Here is a 22,042-nt window from a genome sequence, read left to right on the forward strand (position 1 = left end):
AGATGATCCTCTGGAACAGACCTCTCTGGCACACCTGGGCACAGCAAAGGGTGCAATGCTGCTAGAGGGTGCATATGTGCAGGGAGCACCAATCTCACGATTGAAAATGGACAGGGGTCTGCGATGGGCAGTGCTTACTGAGGGCGCTGCACAGGGGTTTAGCAGCTGAGTCACAACTCTGTCCTGTCTCTAGCATCCACTGCTGGTGGTCACTCCCGGCACTGTGACGGTCTCCTTTCTGGTAATATGTGACTTGGCCGCCAGATACATTGACTGTAGAGTCAGCCCCTTCCAGGGAGTTAACAGAACGCAACAAAATATATATCTAAGGTTTCCCACAAAAGGAAGTCTTCAGCTCACATCCAGGCCTCTGTGGGCTTCACGCCCTTGTCTCAGGATTTACAATGTCTCTATCCCCTCCTTAGCTCCAGGGAGAACGGGTTTGTACCCTTTCACAGCAAAGGGGTTGGTAAGGAAGCCTAGGCCTTCCGTCTCCACTGGGTTCTGGCCCAGGAGCCTATGACAGGCAGCATTATCAAACACCGAGGAGTGCTTCAGGGCTCTGGGCCACTCCCTACCACTAGCCCTCCCAATCCAAATGCCTCACAAACAGTTCACCAGAAGATGGAGTGACTGGTTCCCTAATCCTAGGGAAAGACTAGTCCCTCCCCTAGGGTTTGTGGTAGAACTGCTTGTAGCCCCCGTCCCTACGGCCAGGACTCCAGCTAAGGAGTGCCAAGATAGGTCTCTCCCCCTACCCTACCTGCTCCCCTTCTGAGCTGCTGGCTATCAAGCTCAGCAGATATGGTGGGGAAGAGCCACTTGGGCCTGAAACTTCTCCTTAACGCCTATTCCAGTGTGGGGTTTATATACCCCATTACAGGCCTCAAACAGCAGCAGCTTATCAGCCTGAAGAAGTTATTGCAGCAGCCCTTTGTAGAGTGACTTAGAGAGTGCAATGCCTACTTTAGACAAGCTGATCATTTTCAATAAGTTTAAAAAAAGGTTGTTTAAAGTGAGCTAAATCTCTCAACTTGACGCATTCTGTACCCTTCCCAACCCACCAAAAGAACAATTTAAATTTGCCCCATATACAGAGGTACAGGAACCTTTTCTGTGATTACATACTCTTAATGCAACATAAAAGACCCAAGATTTATACCTTTATTTCTCTTTAAGACCTTACAGTGTGTTTACTAGCCCCTACTCAGAAACAGTTTTAAGAAGGCAGAAAAAAATTATATAATGCAGTGACTGAAAATTATCAATGAAGCAAACAACAGCTTGCAAGATAAATTTTAAAAGCTGGGTATAGTAGAGAAAAGTAAGAATTATATTGAACTCAAAGCACACACAAGTGTACAAATATTCCCCAAAACTTTATTTATAGAAACTTATTCAAATTCAGCATTTAAAAACGAGACAGAGAGACTGGAATGCTGATCAAGTTAGAGAATCTGATGTTCAGTTACATTTTCTTTGATTAACTAGCACCATTAAGTCACAAACCACAAACTAAATCATAATTATTTCTAGACACGTAAAAAACTCCACCATTATAAAATGCAATACTCTAGTAATGAAAATCTTTTTCAAAAATTTATATTAAAAATTGGATCTGCATTAACTACTTGTAAGAGATGAAAGTAGTTTAAAAATGGAGTTTTCATACCTACTATGGTGGCTCAAGGTAAATCATCCATAAAAGCTAGTTTGTTCCTAAGTCTGTTGATCCTGATCAAGGGAAAGCACGTACAAAATCAGTTTTTCACAGCCCTTTGCAAACCAAGCAGGTAAGAAAAATGTAGTGTGCTATACATACACACAATACAGTATGTACCAGACTCGTCTTATAAAATAACATCTTCCTAGTCTATAAAAATACTAGTTGGACTACAAAATTTCTGAGCATTTAGTCAAGCTGTCTTTCTGCCTCAAACAGCCACTACATCAGACTGAAACACATCGGTTTGTACCACAGTCTATCAGCATGAATACAGTTACTAATAGGAAAGATCCAAAAATTCTGCCATTAGACTGACTGATTTATTATTCTAATTTCCCACTCACATTTATCTGTAATATTAGTATTTACTTATCTGTTTCTAGTGACAGTCACATACCTTAACATTTCTGGATTGTGTTCAAACTATTTATGAAAGTGCTGAAAGTGCAATCAAAGAAGAGAAGTTTATATCCATTCATCCAGCATATCTACCTGAGGGACAAGTTTTCAGAGGGCTGTGTGCAAAAAAAACACGCATATATTTGCACATGCTCAAAACACACGTGTGTATTTCTGCCAACTTGTCCCCTAATATTTCTGGCAAAGGGAAGGATGTTCCTGTCACAAGATTTCTTTAGCAAGACTATACTACAGATGGTTGGAATTAATACATACTTTTGATCCAGTGTGCTCCTTTTGTATTAAAACTATAGTGATAATATGATGGAAAAAAAAAACATTTTGTTTATAAATGGTAACTTGCAGTGTCCAAATACTGCCCTGGAATACAGAGGAACCAAACCTATACTCTCAAACTTTTTCAAGCAATGTCCAGTTTACAGTAGCACACTTAATTTATCAATTAATTACAGATAATTTAGCAAATGTGTTCATACGCATACTAAAATAACCTAGCAAATTATTTTCTACTCCAGAACATCTAGAATGTCTTCTGATAAAAATACAACTGTATTAAAATCTGTTTCAAGCAATATTTTGTACTTTAATGTACAAGAATTTGAAAACCCAAAAGGTGAACTCCAGTCTCCACCAATACAGAGAGACCTTGTGTCATTACATAAATTAACATTTCTTCTTCTCCTCAACACCCCCCTTTAAAATGGTCTCCTGCGACATGCATCATAATAATTAGTGCTATTAAAAATTGAAAACATGCCCCTTTTGACAAAATGCACAAACTTTTCCAGAGGACACATGGGCTTGCTGGAATGCATGTTATGCTCCCGGCAAAACAAGGTCTGGAATGTGACATCAAACCCATTATACAGAATGCGAATAAAGTGTTCTCTGGGTTTTTTCCCATCCTGCCACAACTCAAAGACTAATCTGGCTGCAAATCTTGGAAACCTGGCTTCTGTAATGCCCAAGGCACTGAGAACAGGTGATAAGGTTACATCGTGAGCTGAGTAAAGGACAAATAATTCTTCTTTCTTGCCTTCTGCAATGCGCTGCATCCGGTTAACAGTCTGATTAAGGAGAGGATGAATAGCCAGTAGTGCATACCAGAAGTAAAGTTTCTTTTCTTGTCTCTCTCTCTCATCCTCTAATTGGTGTGTCTTGATTACCTTAAAGTGTTCAATGTCAATGCAGCCATTTTTAGTACAAGGGAAACTGACATTGTGGCAAAAATGGCACAACATAGAATCTATTGGGTTAGAAGCTCTTAACTGCCTAGTAGGAATGCCTACTATTTTTGCCATATCCACATATGTTCTCTCCAAATGGCTGTTTTTCACCCTTAAGCTATATTGGCGGCGTTGCTCCTCTTCTAGGTAATGGTTTCTCATTGGGCAATCACAGCTTCCAGAACAAAAGATAGTGCTCCACTGATGTTTTATGTTAATTTTCTTCCAATCAAAATCTGGAAGGAAAGTATATAGAAGTGCTAGCCCACTCTGCAGGGTTCGACTTTTTCCTGTTGTCTCCAAGTAGAGATGCTTTGCTGTCCAATCACTTGATAGCAGTTTATGTTTCTTTATATAAATTTCCCGTAATAGCTGTCCATTATGTAAGTGCTGTACAACACCTAGGAGAGATTTAAAAAATCCTGTTATCAGTGTTCGGATAAATGGGTTATGGGAAATGTCTAGAACTCTGATATTTTTGGGAAATGACAATTAGCAGTTTTCTAATACGCACAAATTAGTTTAAAAAATGTTGATCTTACCCAGGAATCAAATTTCACTTAAGCTTGGCTATTATCAAGGAAGATTTCACAAAGGGTGTGTATGTATATATATATATATATATATATATATATACACATACACACACACACATTTCTAAATCTGAAATATAGGTTAGCTCTGTATACTCTTCAGTGTAGATAAACAGCTAGTACTACCTTTAATAATAAAGCAGCTCATTCATGAGTAGTACTGGATATAGAACTTTAAAATAATTAAACAAGAAAGCTAGTCTGATGATCTATAAAAAATACTATGTGGTTTATAAAATGGATCCACATTCAGAGATTAACTCAATTTCCGGGAGAAATCTGTTAACACAGTGCTGCTTGCACAGATAAACAGCCATAGTTTCAAAACAGCCCTTAAGAAGTTCATGCCACAAACCTGGAATGGGTTAGGGGAGCGTAAGCTGGCATACAGACTCTCAAACTAGGGAAAGGAAATCAAGTCCCAACTACCAGCCTCTTCCCATTCTTTCTTCAGAGCTTGCTTTATTTCCAGAACCAAAATTCAAAGCCAGCACAAATCAACTCATACTACAGAATAACACCCTCCACATCACAGGCCTTTACAGCTTCACATGGCTGGGAAGGGAGAAGTCCCACCCTTCCCCTACAGTAGGCTCCTTTGCAACAGACTCCCCTTTCCTTTTACAACCCTGTCCAGCACAGCCAAGTGATAGGCAAGAATTCAGTTACTTTTGCATGCCAGAGCACCTTTACATGTTGTCACAGTTCTAGAAACTAACTAACCCATACAGACAATGTATGAGTCCTGGGATGGGGTAAAGTTAGATTTAAAATTGATGTACAGGATACTCCATTACATGGCAGAAATCCTGGGATAGCTTTGCAGATTCCCCAAGAGAGGTGGTATTGCAGGGGCTGAGGCCAATGTTGCTCAGTGACTGATACCCATGAGGAGGAGGATTCTTTTTATTTGACTCTGGAATTTACGGCTGACAGTCACAGGACCACCCCAGCTGGTTTTACAAATCTAGCTGGCTACAATCTGGATCTAGTACTAAGAATGGATTTGGAGACCTTATGATTACACTCTCAGCATGGACAGGCCAACTAGCTATTGTTTCAATGATCCACTCCAAGGTGATCGATGGGATCTGACAGGCTCCAGACGGTTGAGGGAATTTATTGTGGTATGACTGATCATTATCAAAGGTCTGATCAGTGGAGATACTCTAACTGGTGCTTCCTGAATACAGAAAGGAGGCAGCTGCTGGCATTCTCCACAGAGGCTCCTCAATGCTACAATGTGTTTGCCACTCTCTTTGGCCAGAGTCCAGATTTCTCCTTCCAGATACATTGCAAAGAACTGCATTATTCATAGGTACTTGTGGAAGAGAGATAGAATTAAGGTATAATGATGTTATGGGGGAGGAATGAAGAATGTGCAGGTGGTCCAGAGTGTACTCCTGGGGGAATTTTGTGCCACTGCGCAATGTAGAATTTTGAAGAAATTAACGGTGTGCGTGCAGAATTTCCTTTTTTCCCCACAGAAATGAGCTGCAGAGATGTTGGCTGCCACTAGAAGCCGCTGGACCTGGCAGAGCCCAGCTCCCAAATAGCTGGGGGAAGTGGGCGGGAACTGGAGGGTTTCCAGCAGTTGCAGTTTTCAGCATGCCCTGAAGGAAAGAGGCAGCAGCACACAGGAACTCTGTGCAAGCCTGGGACCCAGCATCAGGCTGTTTCTTCCTCTGGATCCCTGGGCTCTGGGAGGGTAGGGTCTGTGAGTGTCTGATCCGGAGTGGGGGGAGGCAGCTGGCCACTGCGGAGTGGGGTAGGGCTAGGGGTTGTGAGTGTCTGGGCTTCGGGGCGGGGAGGGGAAACAGCTAGGCCTCTGGGGAGAGTGGGGGTCTGAATACCTGCACTTGGAAGGGGCCCCTGGCTGGGCTCTAGGAGGGCAGGGGGCAGAGAAGCAGGAACTGGGTTGACATAGGGGTTTCTTTAACTCTGCTTCTGGGGGAATTTTTGTGTGTCTGTATTGTGACAGACATACTTGCTGAGAGGTATTTTGAAATAAATTACCAAAATAATTGAAACTGGCGCGATTATGTAGTGTTATTTTGACAAATGCGCAGAATTTTTACTTTTTAGGCACCGAATTCCCCCAGGAGTAACAGTGGATATGAATGGTTCAGTATTGTTTTAAATATTGTAAAGGGAGTCCAGAGCACAGAGGTGTGTGCTGCTAGTGTGTTTTTTAGAAAGCAAAATAAATCCATATACTGAGGTAAGAAATCTGCCAACAGTAAAACTAATTCCTCGCTCACAACCACATTTCAACCCAACTGTGTTTTGACTGAGAAGGTTTACAGATAGGGATTTTTTTGGTTTGTTTTATAAGAGCTTTTGTTAATTTTGGAGGAAAATATTTGGACAGCAAATAAAAATAAATGTACAAACAGGGATTGTAGCTTATACACAACAGGTGCTATACGTTGACCAGAATTGATAATACACATAAAATACACAAATACATTTGAGGACCTGAGTCCAACATGTTTTCATATATCATGTGATAAATACACTTCATTTTTATTACAATAGTGAGGATAATGTATCTGGTTGACCTAAACTGTAACACCGTTTTACAAACAGGAAATGCATGATGGTGTAATATAAACGTTTTATGAGAATGAATGAGGGACAGAATGTTACTCACAAGGAGTGAAGCCATGACAGAGATATGCAAATAATTCCCATTTACTACCAATGAAAGCTATACACCATATAACAAAGCCATCATGTGTCCTATGCATGCCATATTTTAGAGCCAAGCTAGTTCAGGAATGTTTTAGAATTGTTAAACATTTTATTGGAATTTCTTTTTAATCCCATCATCTGTAAAATTCGGCTCCCTTCATATCAACTTAATCCAATTGAACAGAACTCAGAGCGAGAAAGAAAAATAAACTCATACATTAAAAGCCCCTCATATAATCTAAAAAAGCATTTCCATTTCCATACCGACAAGTGCCACAATTTGTCATCTGCTCTCTCAGGATCTCCCTGGGCTAGAAGCAGCAACTTCATCACAGGGGAAAATTGGCAATTAAATCTTATCAATCATGTCTACATTTGATGGATCATAAGATACTGAACTGTAAGCCTGCTACCAACTCAGCATTAATTATTTTTCCTGGATGTTGGACTAATGTACATTTTTAGGGGGTGCAGAATGGAATTCCATGTTTGGGAGAGGAGGGAAAAGGAAATAAGGTTGATTTTTTTTTTAAATGGCAATGGTTTGCCGTTCTGAGGTTTAACATGTTAAAACTAGTGTCAACAGTGACGCATTAGCAGGCTAAATGTAGGCAAGGTATATGACACTATCATGATTGTGTGTGGTATATGCAGGTTTTGACATGGCCATATCCCATCTACACTGGGACTGGAAACAAAGTTAGCTGGCAGAATCATTTTTCAACATGGTTCTACTTAATACGCACTGAATTCCTATCTAAACAGGGCCATAGAGCCCTGGAAGTGGACTATGTTTTGTTGGAGACTGAGAAGAAGGTAGGAACTTACCTGTCTGTGTAAGTTCTCCCATTTCACACAAAGAATGACTGGGGTAACGAGGCAGGCTGCTCAGGGTGCCATCCATCTGGGCTTCAGAGCCTTGGGACATATGCCTAACAAAAGCTTCAAGCTGAGGGTGAGATGGCTTCCTGAAGAGGAAACCAAAACATGAACACTTCCGTAAGTGCATGCAAAAATAACTCAGAAAAGTGAAGAGTTCTAATTAGGGTCAGTTCACGTAATCTCATGACAAGGTAAATATTTCCTGTTGAGAAAACAGCTGCTCTTGGTCAGGGCTTTCCTTAAAAAAATCCAGTCACATAGCTGTGCACTGATATTAAAGAAGTGGTGACGACAAAATAAAGGACTTTAATGTGTCCGAATGTCCAAGGAGAATAACAAAAATTCAATAAAAGTTAACATTCTTCAGTTTAGTAACTTTTGTGGTTACTTGCACCAATCTCATTATAACAATATTGGGAAAAATCCCTTGTGTGGAGGGATTTTTTTTCAGAACTAGAAAGACTACCCCATTTCAACAGCATCGTCTGTAGCCACACAACCTTGGTTTGTGATTTTGTCAGGTTTGATAATCTAAACAGGGCTGACTGGGTCAGTATTTAGATGGGAGATCTTCAAGGAATTCTTAGGTATTATAGTGCAGGAAGTGCTCTTGGCAATGTAGTAAGTCATACTTTTCTCTGAGTCCATTTCTACTCGGTTTCTTAAAGGGCACTGTGTCATTGCTGGACTGTCTTTAAATGAGAAATAAAAGCAACTTCCTAACTTCTTCTGGCCATAAAAAACACCATGGTCCTTCTTGTAAGAGTAGGAGAATTATTCCACATGACCTGGCCAAATTAATGGATAATTCATGGGTAACTACCCACCTGCAAATTCAAATTCAGCTTTAATTGAATAAGATATTCCTTGTATCATATAGTATAGTGTTAGTTCGTAATCACTTGCAAGAGTGTTTATAAAAAACATACTTACATACTTACATGACCTTAGAGCTAAATTTTCATTTATATTGTAGTGGCACCCAAAAAGCCTAATTGAAAGGAGCCCTTTGTGTCAGGCACAGTACAGACACATGAGATAACATGCATCCTAACACTCTTGAGCTGACCATTATGGATGAGGCCAAAACAAACCAAGCAGTGTCATAGTAAGATTGAGGGGAAATATTCACAGAATACTCAGTATTTAACCGAGGCAGGCAAACAGAAAGCAAACATCAAATATTCTCCATAATCTCTCTCTAATCCCTGTCTAGCAGCAGAGTTTGAGAGTGAGTTAGTTCATATAAATTGTGAGTGTTAGTGGCAATATCTAAATTACATATTTTCAATTTAATAGAGTGACTAAAAGTCATTTTTTATGATCAAATATCCCTGCAAAGATACCCTGATGTATATACATGCAGTATGTATTTCACTTCTAATAAAACTTTGCACTTCCAAGCCTTTCAAAGTGCTTTACCACTATTAATGAAACATTCATCAATTTCCCTCTGAGGCCTGGTCTACACTACGCGTTTAAATCGATTTAATGGCCGTTAAATCGATTTAACGCTGTAGCCGTCCACACTACAATGCCCTTTATATCGAAATAAAGGGCTCTTTAAATCGATTTCTGTACTCCACCCTGACGAGAGGAGTAGCGCTAAATTCGATATTAACAGTTCGGATTACGGTTAGTGTGGACGGAAATCGACGTTATTGGCCTCCGGGCGGTATCCCAGAGTGCAACACTGACCGCTCTGGACAGCAATTTGAACTCGAATGCAGCGGGCAGGTAACAGGAAAAGCCCCGCGAACTTTTGAATTACATTTCTGCTTGCCAGCGTGAGCTCTGATCAGCACGGCTGCGATGCATTCTCAAATCCAAAGAGCTCCAGCATAGACCGTACGGAGAGATACTAGATCTATCGCTGAATGGGGAGACAATCTGTTGTATCCAGCTCCGTTACAGAACATGAAATGCCAAAGCGTTTGAATAAAAAACTCCAGGATACACAGCGCTGCGGAACAAGCGTTACGGGAAGCCAGAGACTCAAATGGACGCTCATGGATGGAGGGGGTATGAGGCTCCAGCATCCCACAGTCACAGCAGTCTCTAAAATTATTTGCATTCTTGGCGGAGCTCCCAATGTCTGTAGGTTCAAACACAGTGCCTGGCGTGTTCAGGATACAGCTCCTCAGTTTCTTTCCCCCCCCACCACGTGAAAAAAAAGGGAAAGAAATCATTCCTTGACTACTTTCAATGTCACCCTATGTGTACTGAATGCTGCTGGTAGACGGAATGCACAGCAGTAAGAGCAGTATCCGCTCCTCTCCCTCTCCCCCTCTGGTGGTAGACAGTGCAGAAAGACTGCCCACCATCCTGCGAGAACCATGCCTGATAATTGCTCAATATCGAGAGGCAATTATCCTGGTTACTCCCAGTAGATAGGACAGAACGGCTAATAACCAGCTTCATCATCGAAATGGGGGCTGAAAATTTTGAAGCAAAATTGGGATTGACTCGCTTGGCAATGAGTCATGTCCTCCCTTATGGTTTCTAAAAATAGAGTCCGTCCTGCTGCTGTCATAGCCCGGGGAGGCTGCCTCAAAGTGCCTCCCCCACCTCATTTTATCTACTACAAGTCTCTGCTCTTATTCTTGTATTCCTTACAACTTCATGACACAATGGGGAGGGGCACTGCCACGGTAGCCCAGGAAGTTTGAGGGAGGAGGGAAGCAACGGGTGCGGTTCTTGCAGGGCAACACCTGTGAATACTGACACGGAGCAGCTGTGCTCTCTGATACACTGGATCTCTTTACACTTGCCTATTATTCTAGGCAGGACGGACTCTATTTTTAGAAACCATAAGGGAGGATTGACTCATTGTCAGTGAGTCAATCCCAATTTTGCTTTCAAAAATTTTCAGCCAGGGGCACTCATGATAGCAGCGGACAGTACAGAGGGGAGAGATAACCGTCATCTCATTGCAGTTTTCGCCGCAGTAGACGGTAAAGAAGACAGGTAACCATCTCTGTATCTTGCAAAAGCAAGTGAATGCTGCTGTGTACGCTGGAGTATCGCCTCTCTCTCCCACGGCATCCAGTACACATACGGTGCCGGAAAAAAAAAGCTGAACGGGCTCAATGATTGCCGTGCTATGGCGTCTGCAGGGCAATCCAGGAAAAACGGCAAAAGGTTGTTAGGTGATGGATGTTTTCCCGGAGGAAGGAATGACTGACGACATTTACCCAGAACCCCCCGCGACCATTAACATTCAACCCTGAATTCCAAGAGGCGGGGGAGACTGCGGGAACTATGGGATAGCTACGGAAGTGCTACCCACAATGCAACGCTTCAGAAATCGACGTTAGCCTCGGAGCATGGACGCACAACGCCGAATTACTGTGCCTAGTGTGGCCGCAAGAAATCGAAATTATAATATCAGTTTTATAAAACCGATTTTAGCAAATTCGATTTTATCCCGTTGTGTGGACGTGGCCTTAGACATGTAGTTTCACTTTACAGGTAGAAAAACTGAGCAGCACAAAGCTTAAGTAAGTTGCCCCAGGACATGCAGTCATAACATGGACAAGGGTTAATATTTAAACATTACACCAACCAATAACATTCTTTCAACAAATAATTTCAGTTATGTGAAAAGTAAATATTTGGCTTCCCTGATACTACAAACAAGAAACAGAGCTCTACCTCTGAAGTAGTCATGTCTTGGCTGTTGCTCCATTTCAAACTTTTGCAATGTCTTGGAATACAGGGCACACCTAGGAACTCACAGTGGCACTAAAATCTCTCATGCATTGCAGCTTCTGAGGTGTCCTTGGCACTGTGGCATGTAACTAATGGACAGCTCTATGAGAATGAAACAGAGGGGCAGCAGCATGGAGCAAGGAAGTTGATAGATACTGGCCTTTCCTTCCTATCAGTGAAGATGGCTGTAACAGAAAGAGGGCTAACCCCATCCTAAAGTTACACCCCATCAGGAAGAGATGGCTACTCCACGGCTGTTCCTTTGGCCTTTCACTGAGACAGCTGGAGAATTAGTGTGTTTATATTAAGAAATTAAAACAAGTACACATGCAGTAACAGAAACTGACTGCAAACATTCTCTTATCATACAAGTGTCATGGCTACAACTCTCAAGGATATAAGCAAAACGTTTCTGAAATTAACACAATAACAGAGTTCAAATTAATGGAAGATGTGTCTAAATCCCCTACACTGCTTTGAAAATCTCAACCAAGGTGATTCCATAACACAATATGAACTCTTATATTATTGCTGTTGGTGGGTCACTTAAGGGCAGGACCAGCGCTAGTGTTTTTAGTGTCCTAGGCGCACGGCCATTTCGCCACCCCGTGCACTGCTCCCGCGGCTCCGGTGGACCTGCCGCAGGCATTCCTGCGGAAGGTCCGGTGATCCATGGCTCCGGTGGAGCTGCCACAGGCGTGCCTGTGGAAGGTCCACCGGAGCCGCAGGAGCAGCGGACCGTCCACAGGAATGCCTGCAGCAGGTCCACTGGAGCCGCGGGACCAGGGGACCCTCCACAGGCACGACTGCGGCAGGTCCACCGGAGCCGCCTGCCGCCCCCCCCGGCAAAATGCCGCCCCCCAATAATCCTGGCACCCTAGGCGATTGCCTAGGCCGCCTAAATGGAAGCGCCGGCCCTGCTTAAGCGGGTATTTGAAGATTAAGCAAGATAATAATAAGGGGAAAAAATGAGGAGAGAAGCAAAGGAATAGACTGATTTTTCTGTGTACGGGTGGGAATTTAAAAGTGTATGTTCAAATTCATGACAGGACTATATCACATATATACATGTTAAGTCATATATTTAACGCACGCAGAAATGAAAAATATGGAACACACACAAGCTCTGAAAATCATAACAATGGTGTGCGTCTGCATTCTCATATTCCATTACATACAAGATACACTTCTAAAAGGTTCTACTTTTTCATCTAGTCCAGTGTCATTGTATTTCCCCCCTTTCCCTCCAACTCCTACCCCCATCCCTATCCCAACTATTCCAGCTCGACAGCATACTTAACCATGGAAATCCAAGACTGTTGACATCTCCTTGATATGGCGTTTAGCCATCAATATCAGATATATCCACCTATTTCTTAATATTGCTTAGAAACAATTAATTTGACTGGGATTTTGGTTTTAAGCAGAACTGACTTTGACTTTATAAAGAGAAATTCTTAAAGGGTCTCTAGTACTTTTATGGAAAAGTTTATATAGAACTATTTTAAAAAAAAGACACCCACACCCTACTGACTTCTGTCACAGTAATATACAAAACTGATATGAAAACTTATGTCTAAAAACTTTATGCTTTTCTCTGAAAGTTATCTGAACCACTAGAGGGTGCCACAATGCCGTCTGAATAAAAGCATTCTGAAACAAGAAATCTGGCATCAGATTTTCTCAATATAAAGGCAACAGTGCTCACATGGGATCTTCCTAGATGCATAGTTCCAAGGGAGCAGATGTCTTTTGCTAATAAGAATGTATCTAGCATGAAGATACACTAATTGCATTAGCTCTCAGGCAAATCAGTTCACTCAATTGGGATCAAAATGCCCCTGTCTTTTTTGTCTGCAGTCTTAAATAGATTCCCAAAACCACAGTGTTTATTATATTTTTCTTTATAAAGGGATTAGAAAAAAGTTGTTTGTACTTTACTGTAACTATGTACGTGGAAAATCATGAGCAGTGACAAATCATGAGAAAAGAAAAAGGGTATAAAGAAAGAAAAGTTTAAGTTTTACAGTATTAATACAGTGTGGAAGGAAAACAAATTAATTTATGGGATTTTAGCCAATCCCACACTGTTTCCAGATTTTGGGAATTTTTATGTAGGTCAAATGAAATGCAGTGTTAGGAAAGTACACGCCACAAAAAGTTTCCTTTATTTCTAGATCACTTCAGGTTTCCTATTATAGCAACTTTGTGGCCATGTACCACAAAGCTTAATTCTGTTCTAAATATGGAATTTAACTAAGCCTACAAAAAGTTTAGTGAATTTGACATGTCACAGGAATAAGAATCTAAAATGAAAGAAATACATTTAAAGAAAATTGTTTTGTATGTAATCTTTCTGCCAACAGGTTTGTAGAAAATTTGAAGGGTAGAACATTATGACTTTTTTTTTTTTTTTTTTTGGCTAACCAAAAGCAAGCCTAAAACGTTGTGGCCTTTTAATAAACTTTAGCCTGCATAAACTGCCATTTGTAATTTTCTCCCAGCAATGCTCCCCTTTAATGAAATTTCTAGCTCTTTTGTTAAGCTCTTCAAACAACACAATAGTGAGACAAATGGCAAGAGCTGCTCTACTACTTGCTCTGGTGCTTCTGTTATATCACCAGTAATTCTAGCGCAGGGTTTCTCAAACAAGGGTCACTGCTTGTGTAGGGAAAGCCCCTAGTGGGCCAGGCCAGTGAGTTTACTGATCACAGCTCTCACTGGCCGCAGATCGCTGCTCCGGGCCAATGGGAGTTGCTGAAAGTGGCGGCCAGTAAGTCCCTTGGCCTGCGCCGCTTCCAACAGCTCCGATTAGCGCGGACCAGCAATCCACAGCCAGTGGGAGCTGCGCAGGACCAGTGGACGAGGCAGGTAAACACACTGGTCCTGCCCGCCGGGGGCTTTCCCTACACAAGCGGCGACCCCTGTTTGAGAAACCCTGTTCTAGTGGACTAAACCTGTCACTGGTGAAACTGTTAGGAATTATTTGGGGAAAGGAATAGAAACCACATAGCAGATCTCTCTCAAATCACCATTACTGGTACAATGAAGAAGGGAGTGATACACATAATACCAGGGCACAGCAACTAATATCCAGGACTTAATAGCAACCTTTGAATATCAATGAATTACAAAACATGAAACAGATACATTATTTAATTTCTAAGTTTCTTTTAACATACAAATGACTCCCGACTTCTGCAAGCATTCCATTCTGGAATGCCTTGCATAACTCGAATTTTGTGTAAGTCAGAAACATATACCTGACAATTATGCAAAACAAAAAAAACAAAAAAATCCAACCAACTCCTATTTCTAGTTTACACAACTTTTTCCGTAAGCGTGGGTTTGTGTAACCCGGGGGGGGGCGGAGAAGGGGCATCTGTACAAGCATACACCCACAGAAATCAGTACAGAAGATTATGTTATTGGATTCCCTATTCTGAAAGCTGGATTTCAGACCTGGAAAGCTTTCTGGTTGCTTCCAGTAATTTCAGAAAAGTGGAGAAGCAATCCAGACATTTTAGAGTTTTTTTGCCAAAATGGGACATTTCAAACTAAAATGTGCTTCTGCCTTCTTGCCTTTGGGTATGGTTACACTTGCAGCTGTACAGCGCTGGGAGTTACAGCTGTCTTCGTACAGCTGTGTAGGGAAAGCGCTGCAGTGTGGCCACACTGACAGCTACCAGCGCTGCAGTGTGACCACATTTGCAGCACTGTTGGAAGTGGCTGAACAGGCATTCTGGGATACCTCCGAATACATCTGGAGGCCAATTACAGTGCTTTTGGTGGCCACACTGGCGGAGAATCGCTGCATCACCAGCGCTGCAATCGTTATACCCCAGGCAGAGCAGGAGTACAGCCAGCGCTGTAGCCAGGGAGATGCAATGCTGTATGTGCCTGGCAAGTGTGGACGGTGAGTAAGTTGCAGCGCTGTAAACCCACCACCAGCACTGCAACTCTCCAGAGTAGCCAAGCCCTTATTGTAAAACTCCAGTATGAAACAAACAAACAAAAAAGTATTCTAGTGGTTTTACTGTGGCAAGTTTCTACATAAAAGCAAACAGAATTCTGCAAGTGGTGTTGAAAAGAAATTCTTGCAGTAGTATTTACACTGGTAGTTGACAAATTCCTTTTTCCCCAAAGATTTTTTTATTTAGATTACCAGTCTTACTGTTGAATCTGCCAATTTACAGATGCTGCAGGAGACGGAGTATCTAGGCAACACTGCTAAGACTGCTGGGACTGCTTCTGAGCAGGAAGCAAAGAAAATGACTCAATTGTGTAGCTGAAAAGATTAAGCCCTCAGAGAAATTTGTAAAATTTAATTTCCATAACATCACAAAAGACTCAAAGTGCAATAAAAGGGATTCATTGTGTAATCTGACTGACTTCTTTATTATTATAGCAGCAGCATTACAAACAGCAGTTGGGGAATCTGGAGTTAATATAGCATCTATTTCAAATCAATTCAGTCCAAAATTTGTTTTTAAATAGTCAGCCAGTACATTGTGAGATTCATCAGCTGTTACCATCTAACTTTATCTGATCATAGACATCTATTTTCTGGTTATTAGTTGAATGATGTTTAATTTAAGTTTTTATTTCTGTAAAATAAAATGATGATTACCTGTAACAAAATACAAGAATTTATTTCCCTTTAACAATAACACGTGCTTGCTTTTTTCATGTGACTTCCTGATATCAATGCACTATACTACACTAGGGTTACATACAGTTCTATATTGGGATAACAAAAACCGTCTGCCAGTTTCATTTTCTGGCTTTCATGCATTATTAGCACAAATGTGGAAGAATTTTTAAATCCAAACATTCTTTTTTTTTAAAGGCTTTAAAAGCACTTATATTAGATCTTCTAGAATCCACGTTAGAAAAAAATAAATGTATGCCAAAACTATGACAGTGTTCTGTTCATGTTACATTGCTATGCACTAAGAAAAGTATTTTGTGGAACTACATGAAAAGGAACCATATATGCACCAATGCCAAAAACTTAGCTGACTCATCCTGACATGAAATTGTCCTTGTTTCTGTTGAATTACAGTAACTCCACATTTAACGTTGTTACGTCCCTGCTCAATTAGGTAACATGATGGTTTAAAGTTGTGCAATGCTCTCTTATAACGTCATTTGGCTGCCTGCTTGTAAGATTCTGTGGCACAGCAGCGACTTTACAAGGGAGTATTGCACAAGTTCCACTTCTCCGCCTGCTCCCCATCCCTCTCAGCGCTTCCGCCACCTTTAAACACCTGTTTGGTGGCACTTACGACTTTCTAGGAGGGAGGGGCAGGAGCGGGGAAGCACCATGTCTCTGAACAGCTATTTAGTAGTGCTTAGGATTTTCTGGGAGGGAGGGGAAGGAGTGGAGCCACGGAGCTTCTCTGCTCCACGCCCTCCCTCCCAGCACTTGTTTCACTTAAAGTTGCATTTTTCAGGAACATAACTACAACGTTAAGTGAGGAGTTATTGTAGGTCTAAAAATCAGGAGATATTTTAGCTGGTTTGATGAGAAATGAACCCTGACTTCCATTTTGTGGTTTAAACTGTTAACTAATTAGATGCCTCTGAACGTGTATAGCACACTGGGAAATCCCTATTTTTGGTTATCTTTGTTAAAAAAAAACAACCCCCAAACCCTAAGCTGCAACACATACAGAACCAAGAGGAGCCATGCTGTAGAATTTGGGTCCAGTTTTCCATGGAGTACATAGTGGTGTTTGTATGTGTATGACACACATGAACACAGGGGGTTTAGGTACATAGATGTTTTTCCCACATGCATGAAATGTGATTTATGCACAAACGGTCATGTTAAGTCCTCAACAAGCTGGACATACATTCTGCAACAAGACCCCTTGCTTCTCTGACACTCTGGACAGCAGCTTGGAAATTCTGCTGCACTTATTTAAAGTTTTAAAAATGGAGGTTTTTACTGACTCTGGGAACTCAAATCAGTACAAGGAAATTGTCAGGGAATTAGCTGCAGCTTTTGCCACTGAGAAAGGTATCGCTCTTGGTACAACAAAAGGCCTGGGAGGCCATTCAGGATCATACAGTAAATTCATTAAGCTGGATATGTTCATTCAAATGTTGAGCATAAAAACAGAACATCAACTCAAGACTTCAGAGTTAAAACGGGGAGATGGATATGGAGAGTTCATGCACCTCAGACCTACTGTTTGAGGCTGACTCAGGAAAACAACACTGTCAATGCACCCAATTTACATCTGGAAGATTTTCTTCTTTTCACCCATCGTCGGGAGAACCTTTTTTGATTAATAATTCAAATCACATTCTGTGGCACAATTGTATTCTTGCTATAAGTAGGCTGCATATTTTAAACAATTCTTTTACCACATAATGTGGACTAAACTGAGTAGAAAGTTCTTTTTGTTTTGTTTTCTTTCTAATAAACGTGACTACTTATGACATTTGGCAAACCACTATGCTCCATATGTCTGTTTTAGTGAGGTTACAAGAAAAGATAGATATTGGAATCCACAAGTCATTTCAGATTAAACTTTCATGAAAACTACAGGGTCAAACTGAGTAATAAAATGATGGAGTACAGCATTTATTAGTGAAACTGACATTAAAATCGTATCTTGACAAGAAAATACATGTTTATTTTTTAATAATTTAAATATTTGTAAATATTCATAAATAGAATAAATAATGCAAGATGCTAAAGACAAACGGAAGACAAGCTGTCAGACTATGATTAAAGGAAAACTGTGCTATAATATGATATTTTAATCATCGTGTCCAATTACTCAGTCACATGTTTAAAAATGTGCCTCAAATATAGCAAAAAGAAAAAGTTAAATGAATAGTTAATCAAATAGGAAGCTGCCAATTTGACAGATTAAAGATGTACACTAAAATGCAGTGGGGTGCACACATTCTGTTAAATCTTTCTCTGGCAAGGTGCTGTGTTCACAGCACAGGAATCTGTGCTCTGAAAGACATCTGCACGCCTCAGGAGACAATCTGTGGAAGTATGTGAGGATACCCAGGAAAAGGGATGCCTCATCTCCACATGTCCACAAGAAAGTGGAAAACTTGCTGAAGGAATATGAGCAAATTTCCCATTCTGTGTACTGACTGGAGTTACTGAAGTTGGGCTAGAACCAGACAGACGTGCTCCAGAAGATGAGAAGTGGACAGACTCTTTCATCCTATGAACACTGAGCATCAGAACCCAGATCACACCACTGGTTTACTGAAGTGAGACAGTGTCTGCTGTCTGGTTTATATCTGAGATCTCCCTCAACAACTCCTACTGATCTGTCAAGCTTTTGGTCACACATGACTCAGATCCTTCTCCCTCTCACTCCTGGGGGGGAATTCTGTGCCATAATTAATGAGCTGTGGATATTTTTAATATTTTGCACAGAAAAAAGCTTCTGCGGGAAATTTATTGCAGTTCTGCCTTTTGCTCAGCAGAGGGTTCTGTGGAGGTAGAACAGAGCAGCCTCAGCAGAAAATAACTTTGGCTGGAAAGTTGCTGCAGTTTTCCCTTTTGCCCACCAGAGGGTCCTGTGGCAACAAAACAGAGCAGAAACTCCCAGCCAGCTAGGGAAAAGAAAGAACCTGCCTTTTTTACAGTGCATGTGGCACCAAGTCGGGAGACAGACAGCGTGGTGCTGCTGGGGGGTCAGACAGGGGCTCATAAGGGCTAGTTGGGGAGGACAGACTGGGGATGGAGCTGAATGGGAGCGGAGGTGCAGGGCCACAGGGGGAAGGAGGTGCAGGGCAACATGGTGATGGGTGGAGGGTCACATAGGGACAGGAGGTGGCTGAGTGGGAGCACAGAGACAGATGGGGACAGTGGGAGGGAGTGCGGGGTCACATAGGGACGAGGTTACTGAGTGGAAACAGGGGGAAAGGGTGCAGGGACACACGCGGATTGGGGGAGTGATTGTCTGAGTGGGGGGGTGAAAGGACACATGTGGACAGGGGGTCCAAGAACACATGTTGGTGCAGGGACACATGGACACAGGGGCAGATGTGCCTGACTAAATGGGAGAGGTTAGGGGTCACACAGGATCTTCATGGGGGAAGCTCCCTAACAATCCCTCCCCACCCTTCAAAAAAACCTGTTTCATACTTTTGCCACCTATACCCAACAACCATCCAAATTCACACCCAGGGTCCTTCCCAGCAACTACTGCCCTCTCCCTCAGCTCCTCCGTTACCCCATGACTCCCCTAAGCCTTTTGCACTGCTTCTGAGAGGTCAGGAAATATAGTTCTGTACTGTAGTTTAAATGAATTATCATCAGAGTTCTGTATTAATATGACTAGTAAGGAATCTATTTGTCAAAAACACATTTCCTGAATCTTTTTTGTTGTCTGTATTGTTACAGACCTACTTGCTGACAAGAATTTTGAAATAAATGATCAAAAATAATTTAAACTGGTGTGAATATTCTGCATATTTTATTTGACAAAATAACACAATTTGAAAATATTATGCACATAATTTTTTGTTGCTGAATTCCCCCAGGAATATCCCTTTACACCAGGGGTTCTCAAACATCATTGCACCACATCTCGCTTTGAACAACAAAAATTACTATACACCCTCAGGAGGGTACACCAAAGCCTGAGCCAGCCTGAGGCCCTGGTGCAGGGGGAGGGGTCCCACTTTGGGGTCCAGACCCACAGTTTGAGAACCGCTGCTTATTGTACTTGCATCTCATTGTACTTGTATTTTAATATATTCTGGCTCACAGTTATACTGAAACTAAGTTCAGTTTTTCTTATACTTATTGAGTTTACTCCACAAGGGAATCATATATATTTTTATGCAAACCTGATGTCAACTTCTGAGCAGTCAAATAGCTATGGATTGAGGGAATGGATTATTTCCCTGTTTGGAAGACAAATGAATGGCCAGAGATATAGGATTAATAAATTATCCTAATCTGCATAAAGAGCTTTGAATAGAAACACAGTACAGTTTAGCCTTATTTACTCACTAAAATGCAGCAACTTTCACTTTCTTAGGACAAACTCCCATGTCACTGGGCAGGACTCCTCCAAAATTAGTACTTTTCAGCCTTTAACTGTTTTTGTAGAAGTACTCCCGCTTTCTAGCCTTGCCATATGCTTCTGCCATGTGGTTTACAGGATTATAAGTGGGTCAGCCTCTAAATAAGATTTAGCCTAATTCTTGACAGCCTCTGCACCTTATTTTGAGAGGAATCTGCTGTTATTTCTTTTGTTAAATTCTCCCAACACTACTACCCTTGGAAAGCTACACTGGTGACAGCATGAGTATACCATTATAGCCAGGCCTTCTAGCACTGGTGGGAACACAGAAGTCTCAAAGACCATAGACCAAATTCCCTGCTACAGTAAGCAGATACAGGCCTTCTGAAGTAAGTGGAGTTGCACTCACTTGTGTAGGAGACATACCTAAAGCTCAAATATTGTTACTTAACTTAGTCACATCAATACCTCACAAGCACTTGCCAATTAAACCAGCATGCTATTAAACTGGAACATTCTTCTGTAATGGTTTTAATCTCTTCTGATTACATTTTTCTAAATACAACTTATTTTAGTAAACTGATGTTCTCTATTTTGTATGATCAAAATCACTATAATAAAGTATTTGTTACAGAGGGAGAAAAACATGACAAAATAGTTACTTTGTTCCTAAAAAATAACTACTACTATGGAAAAATTTGGATCAAAAGCATAAAAAATAATTCTTCTTATAGAGAAAAATGTGTTTTTAAGTTCCCTCTGGGAATTTGCACTCTGAATGTTGAAAACAGTAAAAATGTTAACTGAAGTTATAGACAGAAGAAATCTCCAAAGCATTTTATCCATTTTTCTTCTATTCATCCCACATTTTATGTACATGCCACAATCTGTAATTCGCAAAGCTGTTTTACATATCTATTAAAAGACCATCAGGCTGTGGCATAATCTGTGTAATTAATGAATTTCATCAGCAGAATACTAAATCAAACAATGAATGGACTGAAACTGAATGGTATACTTATCAGAAAGTAAAGTCCAAGCAGTTTAAACAAATTGAAATATTAATTAGACACCTCAGATTAATTACTCAATAGCAACAAAGCTACAGTTCAAAAATGTGCCAATTATATATCTTTTAATATTCTGATTACGCATTTGCAATTAAAAGCCAATATAAAGTCATAAAGGAACTCAAAGCTGACAGGCAAAAAACACTAAAATCCTCCTGACATTAAAACAATATACCATCCAAAATGATGGCAGCAAAATTAAAAATGCCAGTGTTTTTACCTAAGGGATCCACCTCTGCCAAGACTTGAAACTATGGCATATGCGCCTAAAGCTGTCCCCTTTCACTGACTGCTGCACTCTTTTCGCAGGCAGGGTTTTAATTTACAAGAGGATTGTTCCCACAAGAGACAGTGTTTCAATTTTAGATAAGTTCTCATTTTTAGCGGCTATGGAAGGTGGTGGATACACAGATCTGAAGATTGACATTCTATTAATCCACAAATTAATAACAGGCATGAGCAAGCTTCCTCAGACTGCCATGCCTTCCACCTTGTCTTAGAGGGACCAGAGGTAAGAGGACTCTTGAATTATAAAGCCATTAACTCTCTGACCTAGACATTCTGCTGAGAATGCCAGCAGAGTTACCAGTCAGTTAAATTTTATGGGTAGTTTTCATGATACAAACTCCTTTCTATTACAATACAGATTGAGATCACAGGCAGAATCAAATAGCCATCAAACAGTAATTATTTTCAGTCATTA

General features: G+C 41.0%; 1 protein-coding gene across 4 annotated transcripts in view; it reads right to left on the reverse strand.

Annotated features, from left to right (window-relative positions):
* Positions 1-1,360: 1,360 nt before the first annotated feature.
* Positions 1,361-22,042, reverse strand: part of PXYLP1 (2-phosphoxylose phosphatase 1) — an 85,189-nt gene continuing 64,507 nt past the window's right edge. For all 4 annotated transcript variants that reach the window (XM_032771723.2, XM_032771725.2, XM_075068548.1 and 1 more), the window contains 2 exons: positions 7,488-7,627; positions 1,361-3,773 (listed from right to left, as the gene is read on the reverse strand). In XM_032771723.2, the coding sequence (XP_032627614.1) occupies positions 2,842-3,773; positions 7,488-7,627 (1,072 nt within the window). In that variant the 3' untranslated portion in view covers positions 1,361-2,841. The remainder of the gene's footprint in view (positions 3,774-7,487; positions 7,628-22,042) is intronic.

The sequence above is a fragment of the Chelonoidis abingdonii genome, chromosome 8 (assembly GCF_003597395.2).
Source record: "Chelonoidis abingdonii isolate Lonesome George chromosome 8, CheloAbing_2.0, whole genome shotgun sequence".
NCBI lineage: Eukaryota > Metazoa > Chordata > Testudines > Testudinidae > Chelonoidis > Chelonoidis abingdonii.